This window comes from Aythya marila, assembly GCF_965140915.1.
Source record: "Aythya marila genome assembly, chromosome: Z".
Classification (NCBI taxonomy): domain Eukaryota; kingdom Metazoa; phylum Chordata; class Aves; order Anseriformes; family Anatidae; genus Aythya; species Aythya marila.
This window is the reverse complement of record NC_139080.1, coordinates 38387010-38409088: the sequence shown is the minus strand read 5'-3', so window position 1 is coordinate 38409088 and position 22079 is coordinate 38387010. Positions and strand designations below refer to the sequence as shown.

General features: G+C 36.8%; 1 protein-coding gene across 1 annotated transcript in view; it reads left to right on the top strand.

The window, feature by feature from the left end:
- Positions 1–6382: 6382 nt before the first annotated feature.
- The window catches only part of RORB (RAR related orphan receptor B), a gene marked incomplete at its 5' end in the record, with an annotated part of 41525 nt that continues 25828 nt past the window's right edge, over positions 6383–22079 (top strand). The window contains 4 exons of the mRNA XM_082783907.1: positions 6383–6428; positions 7398–7483; positions 11873–12014; positions 15162–15563. Of these exons, the coding sequence (XP_082640033.1) occupies positions 6383–6428; positions 7398–7483; positions 11873–12014; positions 15162–15563 (676 nt within the window). The remainder of the gene's footprint in view (positions 6429–7397; positions 7484–11872; positions 12015–15161; positions 15564–22079) is intronic.

Sequence of the window (22079 nt, the reverse complement as noted above, 5' to 3'; positions counted from 1 at the left end):
ATTAAAAACAAATGCAAAGCACCTGAAGTCTTGCTGTCACCACAGAATATCTAAATCAATAGCAAAGAAGATACCAAGTACTACTTGGCAGCATAGGCTGTAGTGGAAATTTTTATTGATGGTGACACTGAAGGAAAAAACCTGTCTTACTCACAGAGGCCAGGATGAAAGAAAGCAGAGTTGGCACTAGATGAAAATGATTTAATATATTCAATTTGAAATCACTTAGGGATACAAATATGAAAGTGATCTGGGCCAATTTAAGAGTATTTTTCAAAGAACTCCAGTTCAAGGATGTTATGAATTCTTGGAAGGTGAAGGAGCTGGGTTTTTTGCTACTGGTTCTCTGATTAGCCTTGATGTTTCCACGTGTGATCCCTCCTAGATCAACAAATAACAGAGGACTTCCTCTTCAAAGTTCATGCCCAGCATATGTTAATATACTCTTTTGATCAAGAACTAAATATTGAAAGCTTGAGTCTTTTTTCCCCTTGGAACCAAAGCTACAGGTCTGGGAGATTACAGTCCTGTCTCTCCTAAGTGAAGTTTCTCAGATGTTAAATTGAGATTACATAAAATGTAAGTTTTACTTTTTTCTTGTTAGATAACATATACATGTGAGTGCTAGTGCTCAGAAATATACAGTGGACACATTGACTGTCATCGACTGTCTTGTTGACTCTTATCTTTGTTTCAAGAGGAATTCAGCAGATAACCATGCAGCTCCTGGATTTTTTCCTAATTCCACCAATATAACTATTCTTGAAACCTGATAATTGCCCTATTTTTACAATAATTAATTTAGTGCCAGTAAATACTTTGCCAACAAAGAAAAATCTATGCATCTTTCTAACTCGGGCCATCATAGGAGAAAATGACTAGTGAAGATATTTGTAAGTATATATATGTATATGTATATACATATATATATATGTATGTATGTACGTATGTATGTATTTTCCCCAAGGGTTCACTTCAAATGTCTGAGAAGATTTAGTATTTGCTTCCTTAATCATATTCTACCTTTCTTCCTGTTGTCCTGAGAGAATAAAATAGGTTCCAGATGGTAAACCCGGCATCTTGTAGGCTATTGTTACTAGTCATGTGGATTTAATTAACTCCATTGTGGCATTTGAATTTGTAGGATGCCATATAAACCTAAAAGTAGTTCCTAAGCTGATGTATAAAGTAAGAGATGAATACTGAAGAGAGGCAGGATGACCCTGTGATAATGATGAGAGAAGTTACTATTAGTGATAAGTGATTAGTGATCCACAATGCAGCATATATCCAAACATTATTAATGATTTTGGGTGATGGTTGTTTGCAGAATTTTATTGAGTGATACATCTCAAGACAGGATGAAAACTGAATGTGCTTGTTGAAAAATTGAACAAATGGGCAGTTGAGACCTATGTTGTAGCTTGAAAAAAAGGCAGGAGCCATTACTCTTACACACATTATTAAAGTTGATGTGTAAGAAGGCAAGTGGAAGGACTCTAAAATTGGAGATAAGTAGTTTTGTTGTTATGTTTTCTCATTTTTAGTATATTGGTAGAAAATAAATTCCTTTCCTGTACGGCTGAAAGTTATCATTACGGCAACTCCACTATTAGTTCCTTCCATTTTTACTTCAGTATTCAGGAATCAGTACCGAATCAATGTATTTTATACTTGCAAGGAATTCATAAGTGAGCTGTTTAGTTTATAGCAGCTATGGGTAGCAGTAGGATATACAGTTCCCTAAAATGTTTCTTGGCCTAAGAGGAGAAAGGAGGAAGAGAAACAACATAAAATTATAGGTGTCTGAACAAATACAAGATGTGAAAAAGGTGTAGTAGTCCCTGACAATCATTAAATCTGCAAAAGAAACCTGGTACATTGGGTGTTAATTACGGTAATTCAAGATGTTTCAGGGAATACAGTGGTTTCTTTTTCATCTGTCCTGTACAATTAATGACTCAAGGTTTCTCTTACAAATATTGTTCTGCTGTCCTATGAACAAAAAGAAATGCCTAGAAGACCATAGCAGAGTGTATTTTTCCAAACTTCTTCAAATGCTTTCTGTGTCCTAAAGATGTTACCTTCTCTGTGAACTATTTGAGGAGCCATAGTAGCAATTTCTTAGAGATCCTGTATTTACTATTTTATAGAATGGTTAGTTTTGAACAAAGGTTTGAATTAATTGATAAGTTGCATGCCTGTAATATTTATTTCATATTAATTGAAACCCAGAGCCTTAGCATTTAGTGACCTGATCCAGAAATATTTATCATGAGCATAGTGCTTATAATTGTAAGTCACACATGGAATTATTGATTGCTCATGGTAACGAGTACTGTGCTTAATGCAATGATTGTCACAGGATCAATACTTCTATCTCTGTTCGTACAGCATTTACAATCTGTATACGCAAGTCACATTAAAAGTATCTTTGAACTGTTTTTATTTTTTTCTTCCCTTGTCATTACTTTTCCTGGAGATCTCCTCATATTGTCACAGTAGTCCCTGCTTCTGACATTGATATATGTCTTTGATGCTTATCAGCATAAAACAGCACATGGTCCTAGGGCCTACCTTTGCTCCCTCCACATGACTTTCAAGCAGAAACCTGTGAGCAATTGTTTCAGCTAGCCTTTCAAAGAGCACTACCTTGATGTGCATGTTTAAATATTTTAATTACCTCAGTGGGGATAAGGCATGAGCATTTTTAAACAGTATCAACCTGGAAGAATTACCAAGAAACTGCATCTACATTTCTATAAGGAATTTCCATTTATTTTTTATTTATTTATTTTTTTAATGTGGTTATTAAGCTAGAAGGATAGCCAATGTATACAAGTTTCTTAAGAAGGTAGAAAATCTACATCACGTGTTTTGTGAAAGCAAAACAAGATACAGAAACTAATCACAAAAATGTGGATGACATAGCAAATTGTGTTTCAAGACATGAACTTTCTTGAATAGAAGGACCCAAAACATATTAACAATAAATAATATTTTTCTACAGCAAAATTCATCCTATCCATCTTAGCTTATAAACAATTTAAAAATCTCTATTGCTTGCTTAAGCCAGTGTTCACCTCACCTAGAAATATGATTGATCAGAGACAGCATCTTAGAAAAGTGAGATTACAATGGGAAACAAAAGTTTCTCTAACCATCCATAAATGTTCTTTTTTCCTGGTTCATTTTGTATATGGTGTCCCAGGGAAATAGTTACTAACTTTACAGAGAAGAGGCACACTAATATTCACCTTGTGGTTTTTACTTTAGTAAGTCCCTACCATGTAATACAAAGGAGTAGGGGTTGCAATTTTCCTTTCAGTGGGAAGTATGGTGGCTCTGCAAGACACTGCCTTGAGCTTTGCTTGCTTAACTTGATGGTGGCAGAAAGATAACTCTTAGGAAACTCTTGTTTCCTGGAAGTAGTGATAAATGATAACTATAGATTGGAAATGGTCAAAATCCAGACTATGCTATTACATTACCCCAACATTCAACATACGAATGTGCTTAGTGCTTGTCTTAAAATATGCAATCATTTTTAAATACATTTTCTCCAGTATTTATAGCCTTTTTGTGTGACAACAGGCTTGAAATGTCCTGAATTATAAACTTGTTTTCCTGACTTCCAATCCATTTTGGAGTTGAATTTATCCATACAAAGTATTAAGGGCTAGCAACTTTTGTGCTCAGGGTAGCCTCACCATGCAGGCTCTCAGTTTTGCTGCCCAAGTATTTGATGAGTGACTTGTGTTACAGAGAACTGTTACTATTTTTGCCCCAAATATGGAAGATATTGTCTTGGTTTTGGGTAGGATAGAGTTAATTTTCTTCATACTAGAATCTTCTGATCATAGGATCATAGAATGGTTTGGATTGGAAGGGAAGTTGAAGACCATCTAGTTCCAACCCCCCTGCCAGGAGCAGGGACACCTTCCACTAGACCAGGTTGCTCTAAGCTCTATTCAACCTGACCCTGAACACTTCCAGGGATGAGGCATCCACAGCTTCTCTGGGAGACCCGTTCCAGTGCCTCACTACCTTTATGGTGAAGAATTTCTTCCTACTAAAGTTACCCCTTTTTAGTTTAAAACAATTATTTTGTATCCTATCAGTACACTTCCTGGCAAAAAGTCCTTCTCTTGCTTTCCCTTAGCCCCCCCTTTAGATACTGTCTCCTAGAGCCTTCTCTTCTCCAGGCTGAACAACCCCAGCTACCTCAGCCTATCTTGGTAGGAGAGGCACTCCAGCCCCTTGATCACCTTCATGGCCCTCCTCTGGACTCATTCTAATAGATCCATGTCATTCTTAGAATAGGGGCCCCAGAGCTGAACACAGTGCTCCAGATTGGGTCTCATGAGAGCTGAGTAGAGGGAGAGAATCACCTCCCTCAACATGGTGGCCACACTGCTTTTCAGGAAGCCAGGAAACTGTTGGCTTTCTGGGCTGCAACTGCACATTGCTGGTTCACATGCTTAGCTTCTCTTTGACTAACATCCTCAGATCCTTCTCAGGGCTGCTTTCAATCCATTCTCTACCCAGGCTTACTTGTGCTTGGGATTGCCCTGGCCTAGGTGCAGGAACTTGCAATTGGCCTTGTTGAACTTCATGAGGTTCTCATAGGCCCACATCTTAAGCCTGTACAGGTCCCTCTGTATAGCAACCCTTCTCTCCAGTTTGTCAACCACACCACACATCTTGGTGTCTTCAGCAAGCTTGCTGAGACTCTTGTGTACTCAAGTGCACTCTTGTGCATTCAAACCCATTTTCCGTGTCACTGACAAAGAGGTTATATAACAGTGATCCCCATACTGACCCCTGAGAAACACCACTCATTACTGATCTTCACCTGGAGACTGAGCCATTGACCACAACTCTTAGAGTGCAGCCATCCAGTCAATTCCTTACCTACTGAGTGGTTCATCCATCAAACCATGTCTCTCCAATTTAGAGACATGGATATTATGGGGGTCAGTGTCAAACACTTTGCACAATTCAAGGTATTTGATGTCAGTTACTCTTCCCCTATCCACCAATACTGTAATCCTGTTTTAGAAGGCCACCAGATTTATCAGGCACAATCTGTCCCTAGTGAAGCCATGTTGGCTGCCACAAATCACTTATTTTCCATGTGCTTTAACATAGCTTCCAGATGGATCTGCTCCCTGATCTTGCCAGGCACAGAGGTGAGACTGACTAGTTTGTAGTTCCCTGGGTCTTCCTTTTTTCTTTTTTAAAAATCTAGTTTATGTTTCTCCTCTTCCATTTAATGGGAACTTCACCAGACTGCTGCAGTTTCTCAAATGATGGACAATGGCTTAGCAGCTATATTTGCTGTTTTCTTCAGGACCTGTGGATGTATCTCATCAGGCCCCCTTGTGCACCTTCAGATTCCCTCACTGGTCTTGAACCTGATTTTCTCCTACAGTAGGCAGTTCATCATTTTCCCAGTCCCTGATTTTGCCTTACGGAGCTTGGGCTATGTAGCTAGAGCTCTTGCCAGTGAAGACTGAGGAAAAAAAGCCATTGAGTACCTCAGCCTTTCCAGGTAAACAGGTCTCCTGTTTCCTTCCAGAGAGGTCCTGCAATTTCTGTGGTCTTCTATCACTGATGTGCTTATAGAAGCCAATAGATGGTATTGTGCTGTTTTGGAATTGTGATGAAAATAGTGTTGAAAACACACTGCTATTTTAGGTGTTGCTGAGCAGTATTTACACTGAGCCAAGGATCTCTCTGCTTCTCATGCTACCTCACTAGCTGTGCAAGAAACTGGGAGGGGTCACAGTGAGGGCAGCTGACACCAGCTGACTAGTGGATCCATCCCATATCATATGATCAGCAATAAAAGGTGAGGGGAAAGAAGTAGGAGATGAGGATGTTCAGAGTTATGACATTTGTCTTGCCAAATAACTGTTACATGTGGTGAATAAACTATGCTTCCTGGAAAGGGTTGAATGATGCCATGCAGCCCAAAATGGCTGAATGTCTGTGGATGTGAAGTACTGAAAGAACTATTTTGCTTTGCTTGCACATACAGATTTTGTTTTACCTAATAAACTGTCTTTACCACAAGCCATGAGTTTTCTCACTTTCACCCTTCTAATTCTCTCCCTCATCCCACTGGTGGGGAGTGAGCTAGAAGTTGTGTGGGGTGTGACTCTTTACCGGGGTTAAACCACAACCAATATCTGCCAGGAGTACTGGTCTTTACCAAGTATGATACTAGTTCCAGGTTGCAGGAGAAATCCAGAGAAAACATACTTCCACAGTGGAAAAGAAATGAATAGGAAAGAAAAAAAAAAAAAAAAAAAAGGGTTTCATTTCAACTCAATGCTTCTTACTAGAATAAGTACAATCCTTCCCTAAATTTCAGAGCATGTCTTCTTACAATGTAGAAAATGGAAACATACGCAGAATTCAAAGTAGGTAAGGGAAATTAATGGCTACATTACCAAAAGAAAAGGATATACACATAGAAGACAGTAATTTTCTAATCATTTGGTTTATAAAGGGATATGAAAGATAGACATATTCAAACACTTTCAGGTAGTGCCTGACTCTCCCATCACACAGTTATTGGATATTTAACCTCGGTCTGGATATTGCCTATTTTTGAGTAGGGGCTAGTAGTACTATTAATACTAATTATTAATAGCTATCCATATTATTTATTAATTACTTGTTTTTAAAATTCTTATTAATTAATATTAATTATAATCTATAATTAATAATTATTAATCAATTGTTTGTTGATTTAATTTTAAATTAATTATTGATATTGATGTTAAGTACTAGTAATAGTAGTACTATTGAGCTGGGGCTCAAACAAACCGCTTGAAGAGAAAGAGAGGTTAAGTAATCGTTGGCAAACTTATCTCTCCTACTGGGAGATCTTTGTGTGTCTTGAAGCCATAATCTGAAGGATATGAAAACTTCATCACCTCTACTGTTCTGCAAAATGCACCAAAACATACCATGTAAACCTACCTCTGCAAAATGAAGTCATGAATATTTGAAAACTGTAAGCAAGAACAATCTAGACAATTATTTAGGATCCTTAATGACTGTCATTAGTAATAATTAAGATGAAATTAACAAGTAAAAACAAAAGAGAAGAATATGAGGAAAAACTTGTTAATCATGAGATAACTTAAACTGTTTAAGAGTTTTGTGGGGTATGGCAGAAATTACATAATATGAAGAAATTAAATTCTGCCAAATCAAAGCATTCAGAAACATACAGTACAATAAGAAGCAGTTTTATGTTATCAGGGGAGGAAACAGGGGGACACAGCCTGTCTGTTGTCTACCTCTATCTTTTAAAACCTTCCTTTCAGGAAGAAAGAAATGAAATAGAATTACATACTCAAAATATTTGTCTTATTTTTCAGCGCAAATTGAAGTGATACCATGCAAAATTTGTGGTGATAAATCCTCTGGAATACACTATGGAGTCATCACATGTGAAGGCTGCAAGGTATGAGATTTGAGTACAGAATAGTCATCATCATCTGCATTAGCCTCAGGCATTAGTGTATGCAATAATACACTTCTACACTCTTTCAAGCAAGAGAAACCGAAGACCATAAAGCCTGCTGATCATATACATGTGTTCTGTGTCTGATTTTACAAGTTACTTTTCTTTTCATTAAATAGTCTTTAGAGTTACATCCTCTTTTGAAACATGAATTAATCACATCTGATAAAAGTATTTTATACTTATTATATATTTATATTTATATTATGTATTATTTTTATTATATTTATATTATTATATTATACTATTATATCATTGTATTATTTTTATATTTATTATTTATATTATTTTATAATATAAAATAAACTTGCAACTTAAAGTCACACAAGTTCTACTTTAAATCAGCTTGAGAACTGGATTGTTTCTTACATATTCTTTGTAGCATTAGAAGTTGATACGGTATCTCAGTTCAACATCTTAAAAGCTTACTGGTGTCAGTTTAGTCATATTTTATACGCTTTGCATTCTCTGCAAGCCAAATTGTAGTCTCTAAAAGAAAAAGATGCCTTATGTTATGTGTAGTGTAAAAGGATCCTTTTCCTTCTTCTCTATAAGCTCCAGCATAGTGGAATTGCTAGGAACTGGCAGTGAGACAAAAATAAATAAATAAATAAATAAAAATTTAGAATATTATCCCAGACATTGGCTCAAATAACTGTAATCAGACCCCAAGCAAATACAACAAAAAGGCTTAAGTTTTCAACTTTAAAAAGACTCTGTACTTTTTATTATATAAGGAAATAGATTATTACCTATGGGAAAACAGAATTTTATATTATACGCACTGTTATTTTAGCTCTAAATGTAAAAGAGAAGTTGCAAAGATGACGACAATATCTCTGGTTTATTCTGTATGGAAACAGTGAGTTCTGTATGGAAAGAGTGAGAATTCTGTAGAGTGAAATTCTGTATTTGTAAAATCTGAAAATTTGTGTACACCTATTCAGAAATGAAAATATTTAATGCCAACATGTTAAGAAACAATATATTGTCAAAGATCAGATTTCTTTCAGAAATATTAACAATTTTAAACAAAGACTCCACAATGTGACACTGTCTTATTGTGAGACTGGACCGGGAATAAGCATATTTTTCCAACAGTGACATGTGTTAAGATTTGTGTTTAAGATTAACACGTTTTAAGACATGTGTTGATCTGATACCTCAACATTGGCACAAAAATGACTGGAGAGAAATTCTTTAAGCAGAAAATGAGAGTATTAACTCAATACCCAGCCTCCACAGAAGAGTAGAATGAAGGGTGGAGTCTCCTGTAGATGTGATTAGGGTTAATGCTGGCCTTTTGTGTACCCTATGGGGAGATGACTCCCCTCAGCTCTGTGTGAGGACCACTTTTTGAAATAAATAACTTCTCTTGCACTCACAGCAGTTTTAAGCCTATGGTTTTTGTTCCAGAATCAGATCAATTAGTCTAATCTTGTTTTGTGAGGCTGTTGTGAAAAAAAAAAAAAAAAAGAAAAAAAAAAAAAAAGAAAGATGTCAGTTTTCACATCAGGTTCAAGAGGAAGCCTCTCCCTCTGCAAGACCTCTCTCTTAAGGTAAGCACTGTCTCAAGCAGTGCAACTCTACTCTTCATCACCCAGCTGCTATATAACTATTTGCTCAACACACACACTAATGTCCAACACTGGTCATGTCCAGCTCCTTTTGTCTGAATGCATTAGAAATGTGAACCAATTAAAAGGGAGAGGATGTGCAGAAGAAAGAGACCAGAAGTGTATCCACCAGCATGTGTGGATTTGAGCCAGACACCAGAGGGCCACAGCATTTCAGGATGTTGTGTTGGAGGATTACACTGCCGCTGTCATTGCTACAGACTCCAGGGGACACAAAATCCTTTCACTGCATGTCTGCATTAGTTCTGCCACTGCAAATGCATATCCTAAGTGCTTAAGGGGTGTCATAAACTTTGTGGCAGTTCCATGATACACACCTGCATAGACTGAGTAGCGTACTGGAGCCAGTGAAAAAATGGTGTCTGCTGCCATTGTTTCCACTGTCAGTGTGAAACCTGAAGACAGGTTTCTTCTGAGAAACAAAAAGCTTGAAGACAAACAAACAAAAAAAAAACTTTCCTTTTTTTGATGAGAGGTCTCTTCTCATCTCCTCTTCTGGCCCCGGCACAAAGTGTTTGCTACTTCTGACCTGTCTTGAAGTTTTTGTGGCCTCAGTAATGATTCATTCCCTGCTTCCCCTAACTGTCATTATTCTCAGCAAATATAGCCAATATTGTATAAAGATCCCCTAAACATGAAATAACTTCTCTCTACTTTGAAGAAAACACTGAGATATTTTGCATGAAGAACAAATTACAAAAGTCTCCTTGGAGAAATAAATTACCTGCTGTAGATTAACTTCATTATGTAACCCTTGATTTTTTCCTAAGAGGGGCAGAAAAGGAACAAACAAGTTTTTGTGAGAGGAGATCAACCTTAATGGGAGGGAAAAAAAATAGTCTTGTGAGAGGAGATCAGACAATGGATAGAAACAGCACTGCAGGTTAAGACATGTTGGTGCTAGATGGTTGTGTGTGTGTGTTTTTAACATCTTTTAATTCATTTGTTCTCTTAAATCCATATCCACATAAGAGGCACTAAAATCTAAACCAGAAAATGTTCCTCATGTCACAAACAAATTGGCTGTAAAGTTCAAAAAGTGGGTAAGAATTATCTGCAATTATCATCCATCTAGTGTTAAATTAAGCTCACCTCCACAGCAAGAAGAAAGTTTTGGTCAGCCAGGATGAGGCAAGTCCCTACCAGATTTTTTCTGAAAGCCACCCTATGTTCATGCATGGACGTTCATTCTCTTAGCAGTACAAATCATAAAACTTAATTTAATTTTTAGATATAATCACTGATAAAACCAGCACAGGCCAAATAGTCTCCTTATGCTCAACATTAGGAACTACCACTTCTGTCTCCTTAGCGGGATATTATGCCTATAGCCCATTGTTACTGACACCTTGTGACACCCTGATTTGGTTTGCAAGGACTTGAGTGAAAGTTTGTTTGCTACCCCTGGCAAGCAAATTGAGCCATTCACAGAAACCACAGCAGTTACAGATTCCATATTTTATCATTATCAGTCTGCATGGAGATAACACTGGTTTTGCTTAATGAGTGCAGTAAGCTCTTGCTTTCTGACTCCACTGAGAGCTGTTTACAAACCAACCCAGAAAAGCACAACCACTTTTGTGTCACTTCTGATAACTAGTGTAACTGCAATAATGATGCATTCTCTTTGTGGTTTCCTGCAGTTGTTAGACTAGCCTTCACCTTTCCCAACACAAAGCCATGCAGTTACCTGTTTCCACAGCTGTTAAGTTTGCCAATGAACTTCTTTTCTTTCTGTCTTTTGTTTCTCTTTCTGTCTCTAGATTCAATGTTCCTCCTGTTCTTTATTTTACAGGAAAAAAAAAAAAAAAAAAGAATATTATAAAATGTTTTCTCCCTCTCTCTTTTTCATCTCCTGATTTCATTTCTCTAGTCAACTCTTTCATTTCAAGTCACTTTTACAGTAATAGTACCTCTTGGTGATGATTGTAGCACTTCAGAGCTCATAAGGCTTTAAGTATTAGTTCTAGTTCTTTGATAAAGAACTGCCAAATAGTCCAGCCAAAGCTTCTAGAAGATAGAATAACTACAAAAATTTTAATAGATAAAATGGATATTTATATTGCATTGATATGGGAAATGTCTATATTTTCTCATGGTAGTCTCTAACGGTGTTGCTTTCTCCTTTGTGTGTCAGGTTTACTTGATACAGTCATTAAATCCTAGTGCTTTTGTTATGCTTGAATTTGAATTACTTTTCACTCCTGAAGTGTATGGTCTCTCCAGATCAGATCAACATTTGCCAGGTTAAATTAAACAGCAGACATTTTAGCTTCTAATGCTACGCATAACCAGTGCTGGATATTACCAGTATCTTTCACTAAAGAAAGAAAATAGTCAGAATATGTATTTTAAGTTGTCTGTTTACAAATTCTGACAGTCTTTTCCTCTGTAAGGAACAAGCACTAGATGATACTTTGTAGTTATTACACAGTAGGAGTGTATTCTGTAACTCTCCACTTTTTGTCTCTTAACAAAGTGGAATTATTTAATATTCTTCTACAAAGAAAAATTCTCCTTATTGGGAGTGCATGTTCTTTAATTCCACTATACATGTTTAGTTCATCAGCAAAGCCACAGCATAAATAACATTGTGCTAAATAAGAAATAAGCATGGCTGTGAGTGTGTGTGTGAGCGTGCGCACATATACGCACATGGTAATACTCTGTTTCTCTTCTTCATTGCCCCTAGGGATTCTTTCGGAGGAGTCAGCAGAACAATGCCTCCTACTCCTGCCCAAGGCAGAGAAACTGTTTAATTGACAGAACCAACAGAAATCGTTGCCAACACTGCCGACTGCAGAAATGTCTTGCCCTGGGAATGTCTAGAGATGGTAAGGAGTCAGATTCCTGCTTCATGCCTAATCCCTTTGAAACCCTTCTTCACTACTGACTTGCTTAAACTCCCTGTAGATTTCTAGAAAAAGAGAGAGGAGAAGCTCCTTGCTTTGTAATGCATGCACTGTGAGACACAGATCTTTGCCAGTTAACAAAGGAGGTTATATTTCGGGGGGGGGGGGGGAGTGGAAGGGGGGAGTGGAGTGGGTGTGTGTATTGGAATCACAAAATGGAGAGCAGTGTTGGTTTGGAAGCATCAAGAGTTAGGAGGAAAATGTGCTGTTCTGATAAAATGTGCTGTTCTGATTAAAAGCACAAAATGGTCCGTCCTCTCTTCAGAGGTGGATTTATATTCTAGTTTATATAATTTCTTATATTAATAACGCTAAATATTGAGGTAAGAAAGCATCCCTTTCCTTGAGATCTCTAAAGACAGTAAATAGGCAATTATTAAAAAAAAAAAAAAAAAAAAAAAAAAAAAAAAGAAGATAATATTAAGGTTTCAAACTCATTTATTTTATTCAGAGCACTTGACCTGGCATTTTTTAATGAAAAAAGAAAAAAAAAAAAGCATTTATTTCACTTGTGTATTGCCTCCTGTCCTCCTGTCTGGGTCTGGGTCTATATAAGAAATGTTGATTTAGCATTGAAAATGGAAATCAAACCAGGGGGAGGCTTCACAGTTTATCCACAGGTAGGATCTTTTGTAGAGCTCTGATCCACCTTCCAAGATGTGGGCAAGTCATGCTGAAGGTCTGGTGGGAGGCTTGAGCAAAGCTGCCCACAGCAGACCTGCCCCAGCCACCACTGCTAATACAAAGGCTGTGCAGCTCACAAACACATTTGAGATGGTCAGGAAGTATGATAAGAAAACATTGTTTTTGAAGAAAGGTTATATTAATTAGGTTTCCTGCCAGCAGTTTTCAGTCTTAAGCAATTTACATAAAATCTGTCATTTGAAATTAAGTCATTGATGAAGAAGTTACATAAAGAGCTATTTCTTTATATGGCCTGGTTTATAAACTTGTTTAAAAATTTAAATTTGTTTAAAAACGTCTTTTCCCGCCTCAGTATATTTTATGTCTCACTGAAACAACTTGCTTACCTGTTCCACCAGTCTGGGAGATACATTGCTATCTCATGGAGTTCTTTTGGTCCTAGCATACCATATACTCTGACAATTCAGCTCCCACTTCCTCCTGGAGGAAATTAAAGTAGCAAAATTTCAGTAATTTAACAGCACGTACTTTCCCATAAAAAGTACTATTTCCCAAGTATGGGATCACAAAAGTATTTTAACATGACTGACAATCCTGTCTTCCCAACCTATAATTCAGGGAACACTGCACACAGGTAAAGAAAGGGATTCTTTTGACAGCATCACTTTCTTCTCCCATTGTTGCTGTGAGGGTGTTTATACTTAATAATATTGAGAGCTCTTGCAAGTTTAAGATAGCCTGTATGGATTTTTTTAGCAGAGAAAATGAATGTGAATTTTACCTCTCAGCCATGTAACAGATTCGTTTTTATCGTGCGGAGGCAGGATACTAATTGACAGCAGCTGGAGAATCCAGTTAATGAATATATAATGAGAATAAACAGTGGGTGTTTGTTTTTATTACTGAGGCTCTAAATTTGAAGAAAATACGGAGTTGCATTTTTCAAAATCCAGTCATCTGTAAGAAAGTGCAATGCGCTATGGGCCAGTTGCAGGGACAGCCTTTGTGTGTCCATGTGAAGTGGCTTGTAGACTTTATGGAGGGCTTCAAGTAAGCTGGGGGTCATGACAAGAAAAACAAACTCTCAAAGTAAAGTTCAAATAAATTGAACAGGCTAACACCCCCTCAATTTTCTGGCACATCCTTCTCATATTGTTTCCTTCTTTTTCTGTTGTTCTTCCTATTAGAAGATTTTCACTCTCACCTACATGTGTAGGCTCAGAATCTTCTTGAGGTCTATAACTGAACTGTGAGATAGCAAAAATGGGAGACAAGCCCATCCTCTCCTACTAAGTGTGATGATTCTGAACTGATCTCCATTACAAATGGACTGGAAATACTCAGCATTGGAAAATACTCTTCATAATGTGTAAAAACAAGTATTTCCAGAGGAATGTCCTCCTGTCTGTTCTCTGATAAATTCTGCTAGATGTATCATAATGGAAAGATCTTATTTGTCTTACAGCACAGCTACCTCTGCTCTGAGAATCCTAGGTCCAGGCTAGTAGAAAGCCAGAATTTAAAGAGAGATGGAAAAATAAAAGATAACTCTGTATATACATGTGGATATATGTGGATATACCTGTATGTGGATATACTTCTCATAGTTCCCCTGCAATCAGCTTCTTATTTTTTGAAAATTTTAATCTCAGTGTGTCCTATTCCTGGGAAGGTTGTTTTTCACTCTGATGTTTTTCTGCCTTTCTCATTAGAAGGAATTCATGGATCTTAAACATGGAGATTATGTAAACTGATTGTGTAAATCCCTGAGACTTTCCTCTGTGGAAAAAATTATATTCATTTATGCTGCTTACCTTCAAATCTGTTATTGTCTTCTAGGTTATAACTCTAACCTCCAAGATTTTTCTAAATGTGTGAAGATAACACCCCATTGAAAGGATGCGATAATAGGGCTTTAGGGCTTGTTTTCATCCATAGCGCTAATCCTGTTAATGCACAGTTTAAACTGTTGTGGAAAGTTGGTAAATCATATGGGATATGAATCCAGAGATTGTGCATTTCATACAGCTCTACAGCTCTGGGTTGATGTTCAGTGGACACAGAGATATATTAAAAAAAAAAAAAAAAAAAAAAAGTTACATGATCTTTTTAACTTTCACAGTAGAAAGTGAGTTTCTTGACATAGGCCCTCCTGTCAAATAGAATTTAACAGTTGTCACCTTGTAAATCCAGGCACGTGATAGTTTTCCTTTGTGAGATACATCTTTGTGAGATGCAGTGTAATACTTTGCATTCTCTCTCATTTCTAATAATAATAATTTTCCACAGCAAAAAATGATATTAAAATTAAATATCAGAGAAGTGGTTTTGTTGAAAAGAATCAAGAAAAAAAAAAAAAAAAAAAAAAGGAAGAAGAAGAAGAAAGAAAGATGACAATGATTTACATTATGCTTTATTTTTCAGCTGTGAAATTTGGAAGAATGTCCAAAAAGCAGAGGGATAGTTTATATGCTGAAGTGCAGAAGCACCAGCAGCGACTGCAGGAACAGCGGCAGCAGCAGAGTGGCGAGGCAGAAGCCCTTGCCAGGGTTTACAGCAACAGCATCAGCAATGGCTTGAGCAACCTGAATAATGAAACGGGCAGCACCTACTCAAATGGGCACGTCATCGACCTGCCAAAGTCTGAGGGTTATTACAATGTGGATTCTGCCCAGCCTTCTCCAGATCAGTCTGGGTTAGACATGACTGGAATCAAACAGATAAAACAGGAACCTATCTATGACCTCACCTCTGTACCAAACTTGTTTACCTACAGCTCATTCAACAATGGGCAGTTAGCTCCGGGGATATCCATGACTGAAATAGGTAAGGAAAATTATTATTTCTCTTGTGTAATGGATAAATATAAACCAGATTACAATATTGTCTTTATTAAAATATTTTATAGGCATTCCATACATGGTTCTACAGTAATTACATGTTCATATGCACATATATTTGCACACATATACAAGAACTAAATGAAAGAAATGGAAGTAGTTGAAATGATACTGTTTTAAATAAACTCTGTGAATTATTCAGTCTCTTAAACCAAGCAGTTTACCTTCTGTGTGTGAAATACGAGCACCAAAGCAGGTGATGAATCAATCAGAACCAAGTGATAATTAGTAGTGTGGCATTTGCTTCAAATGAGCTCATTACTAGGAGGCTTAAATGATCTCTTCAGCTAGCCAGCTGTATTCTTGTCAACACCCAGAATCCCCACAGCAGCTAAATCTAGGGTATTCATAGTTAAAAACACCAGCTCCTGGTGTGTGGATGTACATGCAGAACAAGTTCACTTACCTCATGAGCTCAGCAGAGATGAAGGTAGTTTTGTGAACACCCCTGCCTGAATTCCTTGGAGCACCCTTCATTTCTTATTTGAAAAGTAGCATAGAGCCCTCAGTGTCAGATGAGACAGTTTAAATGGCAACAGGTGATTCTTCTGTAAGGGATTTCTGTTCATCTAACACTTCTAGTCCTATCTCTCCAATTCAACTGATGGTACTGCCTCTGATATAAATGCATATAATGGAAGGAGATCGGCATCCTAATACCTAAAGGTACTTCCCACCTGAACAAGTGAAGTATGATGACTCAGTTGTGGCTGAGGATATAATCAAGGGATAAGATTTCTCTAATGGGAATCAAAAATAAAATAAAGTTATAAATAAAATAAACCAAAATATGCTCAAAAACACTTATAACGAATTATTTAATGTCACACCATAAACACCAACTAGGCCTGGCCTTCCTCCTCGTGGGTGTATGTATGCTAAGATGTATAAGTATATGCATGTACTCAGACCTACAGATTGCCCTGGAGTTGTGGTTTGCCTGTGCCATTTCCCTGTGTCATGTTTGGTCTAGGCTGTCCAGTGAAGACCTACACCTACAGTGTAGCAGTGTGGATTACTGAAGATTACTGATGAACTTTTTTTCCACTCTCCTGCTTGGTTTTGGGGACTTGTGAATATTACTTAAGAATGATTTCTTCAAAGCTCAGTACTAGAACGGTGGTTAGTATTACAAGGAACCATCTGAGAGACAATTTAAACAATCCTGAGATCTGTTTCTCTGCAGCACCCTGTACCAAAGGGAAATGTTCCCAGAGATGTTCAGAGGAGGTACAAGAAGTATCGCAGTTCTGATAGTACATTAATTGAATTAGTGCTCAGTTACAGAACTGAGCCCAACATAGAGGCCATGAGATTATATCCGTAACAGCTAAAGGATTCCACCAAAATCAATGGGATCTTTTGACTTACAGAGCTTTAGAAAAGTGTTTAACTTCTATCTCTTGCAGGATCACTAAGAAATAATGCATTACTCTTGAATTCTCACCCAGCTTTTTGTTCTCTTCCAGCTTTTTGTTCCATCCCTGTACTTGACTGCCCTGTTTCCCATTCTTTCATCCTCCATACCATCAGACTGGTATTCCCTTTCCTGAGCAGAGAAAGGGGGGAAACCCACAACTGCAGAGAGAAAGACACAGCTAAGGGCCTGTCTCTGAGCTGACAACAGATGATAGGTGTTGGAATTGCCTCTTCTATTTGAAATTGGAACTGAGGCTCCTAAATTACTAGAATTTTACCCCAGTTCTGCTTTTATGTCATTTGTGGCACCTGCAGAAGAGTAGTAACATTTTTACTGAGAGATAATGCAGTATAACAGGTAACTGATGCAACTGAAGAAAAAAAAAATGGAAGAGAGGTACCATAAAGTATCGGAATTTGAGCACAGATGAAAGACATTTTCAAGGTTTAAAAACAATCAGAAAACATCTCTTAATGCTGCAGCAGATTGTGAGTATCTATATAGCCACAGTCTAGCAATGAAAGCAAGAAAACTCTAAGCAGTGGGATGCATTGATTTCATATTAAAATATGATTAAATTTCACTCTCTCTTACTTAGTCTGGTGAAACTTAGAAATAAATTCAAGTCATGTTAAGTAGAAGTTATAACCTTAACTGGTAGGTGAATAGAGAATATAAGAGATAGAAAAACAATACTGCATTGATTTTTGTGCTTGATAGGACTTTATGCTATCCTGCCTATTGATACTCCAAACTGCTGTTTTAAGTATCCAGGTCATTTTAGTTCTTATCCTCACTGAAGACTTTATACCAGATTCAGACTTCCATTCTTTATGTTGTTCTGGTGTTCATAATTCTTCAAAAGTGTATTTGTTTAAGCACCAGCACACTTGTCTTGTCATATCTTGACAAGATTCAGACAAGGCACTTGATCTTGTCTGAATGCAATCCTCCTCATAAACAAATGTGTGAGAATCCTTCCATCCCTGAGTTCCTTAAAGTTGGAGTAAGCTTTTCACAAGTCTTATTTGCAGGCAGCCCAGAATCATAGCTCTACATATTATAATCATAGCATCATATTTTAACCAATATCCATTTCACCGCTTACTACTTCAGTGCTATTGCTTTGGTTGTTTCTCATTTACCTTTTTACTGTATAGGACATTTCTTATTAAGAGACCTCTGAGTGCACATTTCTAAGCTTAAATCTTGTTTTCTCTTTTCTGTTTTTCTGTCCTTTTCAATCCTGCTACATTAGGTCTCAGTCGTCATTGATGATTTGTGACTTCTCTTGGTTTGGAGTTATCTACTCATTTAATTAACATGCTGTGAACCCTCTCTTCCAGATTATTAATGAAAATGTTAAAAGCTTGTTAAACAAGTTCTAACAATGGCCCCTGCTGCACCTGACTAAACAATTTGCTGCAACTGCATAAAGTACTTTAGTATTTACTTTTTGTCCACTAGCAAACAGTAAAATTCTCTCAAAAATTAAACAAGTATTCTTCATTTCCTTATCATTTTGACTCAGATATAGAAATAATGTTTTCAATGGTATTCTACCAAATAATTTATGTAACATTTACTTTATTTTCTTCACATCTTATTTTTTATCCACAAGTCAAAATTATCAGGCATGCTTTGATCTTAACTCTTATATGTTTTAATTTAAATGTAAAAGTTCTATTTTTTTCTGAACATACCTTGATCTGTTGTAGACTTAATAGTGGAAGTGGAAATTGTTCATTTTAACAGTTTTGAGAAACAAAAGTTTTATACAGCAGATACTTTAAATATATATATGTATTAGAATGCCATGGTAAGCAAAATGTAGCTCATCCTGCATTACATGCTTACCAGTATCTCTAAATACTGTACCAGGAAATAAGTGTAGGCAAAAGACATGCTGACAAATTGAAGTTATATAGGGCTCCTTCAGAGGTATTTAGAACTATTATATTCCTCCAAATAGGCCGAATATTCCAGGGTACAACTGCACCTTATCTGATCATGATGAGAATGTTGAGTATAAGAAAGAGCAGTCTTTCAAATACAGAAACAAATTTCTCATGTAACTGCCAGAGCCTATGATGAAGAATAGCTTGATTAAAACAGGTAGTTCCCCATTAGGCAGAAGAGTGCCTTAGGCTCTGCCCCGGTCAGTATTCCAGTTCCCGATTCAAAAAGAAATTCAAAACCCCAGGAAATAAAAAGCTGGTAAATAATCTGAAGCTGGTAAATAATCAGAAAGGAGCAGAGCTTCATCTTGACATCACTTGAATTTCTAGGTTATTTCCTTTTACTTTTAAGACAGGTATTTTCATCTGTGACTCAAGGCATCTTGTTTGGAGCCATGAGCTGGATTTGTAGCCAAGGTGGGCAGAGGACAGAGGAATTATTCAGCTTGATGAATTCAGGATAAATTGAGCATGCTTTTTCTCTACTTGTCCTGCTGACCATTGGCAACACAAGCCAGGTGTGTCCCACCAGCCAGGCAAAGCTGGCAGTATGAGGGGCACCCATGTCCCAGGGGTTCATGGTACTGTGTGTCCCTTATATCTGTAGGTCTGGGAAGGCAGAATTTTCTCCTGCTGTGGTAGAAGCTCAAACTCAGGTCCAATCTGCCTCTGTGCTGAAACCAAGTATTTCGTTGTACATAGAATGTCCTTCTCCTCACAGAGAGAGAGAGGCAAAGATCAGCCTGTGCATGGGAACTCTTTAAGGGAAAAAGCAGCTCTGTTTCCTGACCATTGCAGCTCCAGAGAAAATATAGTAATGCTTGTGCCCAAGTGTGATATTAAAGGCTTATTTTTAAACTTGGTCAAATTAAAGACCATCTTGTTTCAATGTATGTGCATAACGTTATCTGTTACAAAACAGCACTGCATTTTCCTCACAAAATGTGTCCTTAAGGCCTTGGTGTGTAGAAGTTAATGGAAAAGTTTCCTTGCCTTGATGACAGATGAGACTACCAGGCTTTACTTTCTTAAAGCCTTGTTTGGTCTTCCTTCCTTCCTCCCTCCCTCCCTCCCTCCCTCCCTTCCTTCCTTCCTTCCTTCCTTCCTTCCTTCCTTCCTCCCTCCCTCCCTCCCTCGCTCCCTTGCTTCCTTGTTGCTGTTGTTGTTAATTCTTTAACTCCCTTAACTGTACCTCCAAGCCTTGCTCTCTGTGCCAAATCAAAAATTAATGGACTGTCTACAGAATGTATACTTATCACTTAGATGTTATTTCAAAGGTTATTGTATAGATCAGATGATTCAAAATGCAATGAACTCTCTAAATTAAAGCCCATACCTAAGGCGACATTAACAACAGCTGTGTTGATGTTCTCTTTTGTCTGTAGCTTCTTTTCAAGCCCATGGACCACTACATAGTAAAACAAAAAGGCTGTGTAAATGTAGTCCTGCATAATATTTCTTCACCTCTTTTTCTAAGCCATGTTTTAATATCTCTTCTACCAAGGTGGTAGTCAAATTTTGCAGGGCAGATGTGTGCAGATGTGTACAGCCTTACAGCTGTATTTCAGCAGAGCGATGTTGCCATCTAGTGAGCAGTTAAAAATGTGCAGCATGAGCATTTCCATGCAGATACCCTTAGGGCACTATTTCTAATCATCATTACCTATTTAAAGGTAACAATCAGAATAAATTAATATTTCAGTGTTGTGCTCATTTCAGTTAATGTAATAAAGCTTAGAACCCCCTCTTCTGTTAATTTTTTAAGGTAATTAAGTAATCTTTTCCACTTCTAGTACATTAAAGAAGAAAATGGGGAATGGCAAGATTCAAAACTAATTTGACAGCTTAGCTCAGCTAGGAAACATTTCCACTTCATCTGAAATGGACAGAAGGGTGGAGGAATAAATTAAAATATTATGATGCAGAAAAATTCTAGCTGAGCTGATGTTAAAATGAAAATAGCTATATATATATATATAATTGCAGGTTCTGAATTTTAAATATTTAGAAATAAATTTGGCCAACAAAAATGCCATAAAATTATCAGAATTTTTGAAATATTTTTGAAAGTTTGTAGTTTTCTCTAGTTTTATCTTTTCCAGATTAGTAATCTTTATTTGTAAATTTACATATTTACAAATGACAATTTACAGATCAAAACCAGACTAATTATAGATCTATATAAAGGCTGTATTGAATATGTATTTCTCACACTGATAGTTTAAATGATCCAAATGTTAGCAAATAAATGATCATGTTCTTATACTTTACTAAATGCATATTTTAGCTCTTACTGACTTAAGAAGACAGAGAGAGCAGAGTTTGTGTTATAACTCTTGATGTAGATTTAGAAAACAAAAATTCACCCCGTGGCTTTCAAGTCACTGAACATCCACTTTGCCTCACTGTATCTGCAGTGGACTTCAGATCTGTCTCATATCAGTTATAGAAGTCATTTTCAGCTGCATTTAATGCAAATTACAGCAGTTTAATAAGCAGAATGCAATGTGCTTTTTTAACTATACTAAGTTCAAATTTATACAATTAAGCAATTAACCTAAAACTATTTAAAAATGCAATAGATAGACTAAAATTGTATGCTAGAGACAATTTTCCTGTAAATTATAAAGGGTTTGGGTGTTTTGTTTGTTATTTTTGGATTGTGCTTTTTTGTTTGTTTGTTCGTTTGTTTGTTTGTTTTGATATTTCTGAAAGTGAAATCCTTTTTCTCTTTCAGAGAAGGAAAAAATTCTCTTCCAATTAGTTCAATTTATATGTCAAATGCTAGCCAACTAAAAGAGCCACATTAATTTTACCAATAATGTCCATTGACATTGTTTCTAAATGGAGTCTGATTACATTACAGATCATGCACTATAGAGGTTGCAGAAAATGCCACTTTAAATATTGCCCTTTATGAGGATAATTGTTGCTGGTAGGAATACTCAAGATTTCTGGTTACATATAGTTAAATAATTTCTGGAAAATGATGCATATTTTCAAGAAATGAAAAATGTCTACTGACTGTGCAGCACCAAAGAGAACGAGGTCCATCTTAATTGCA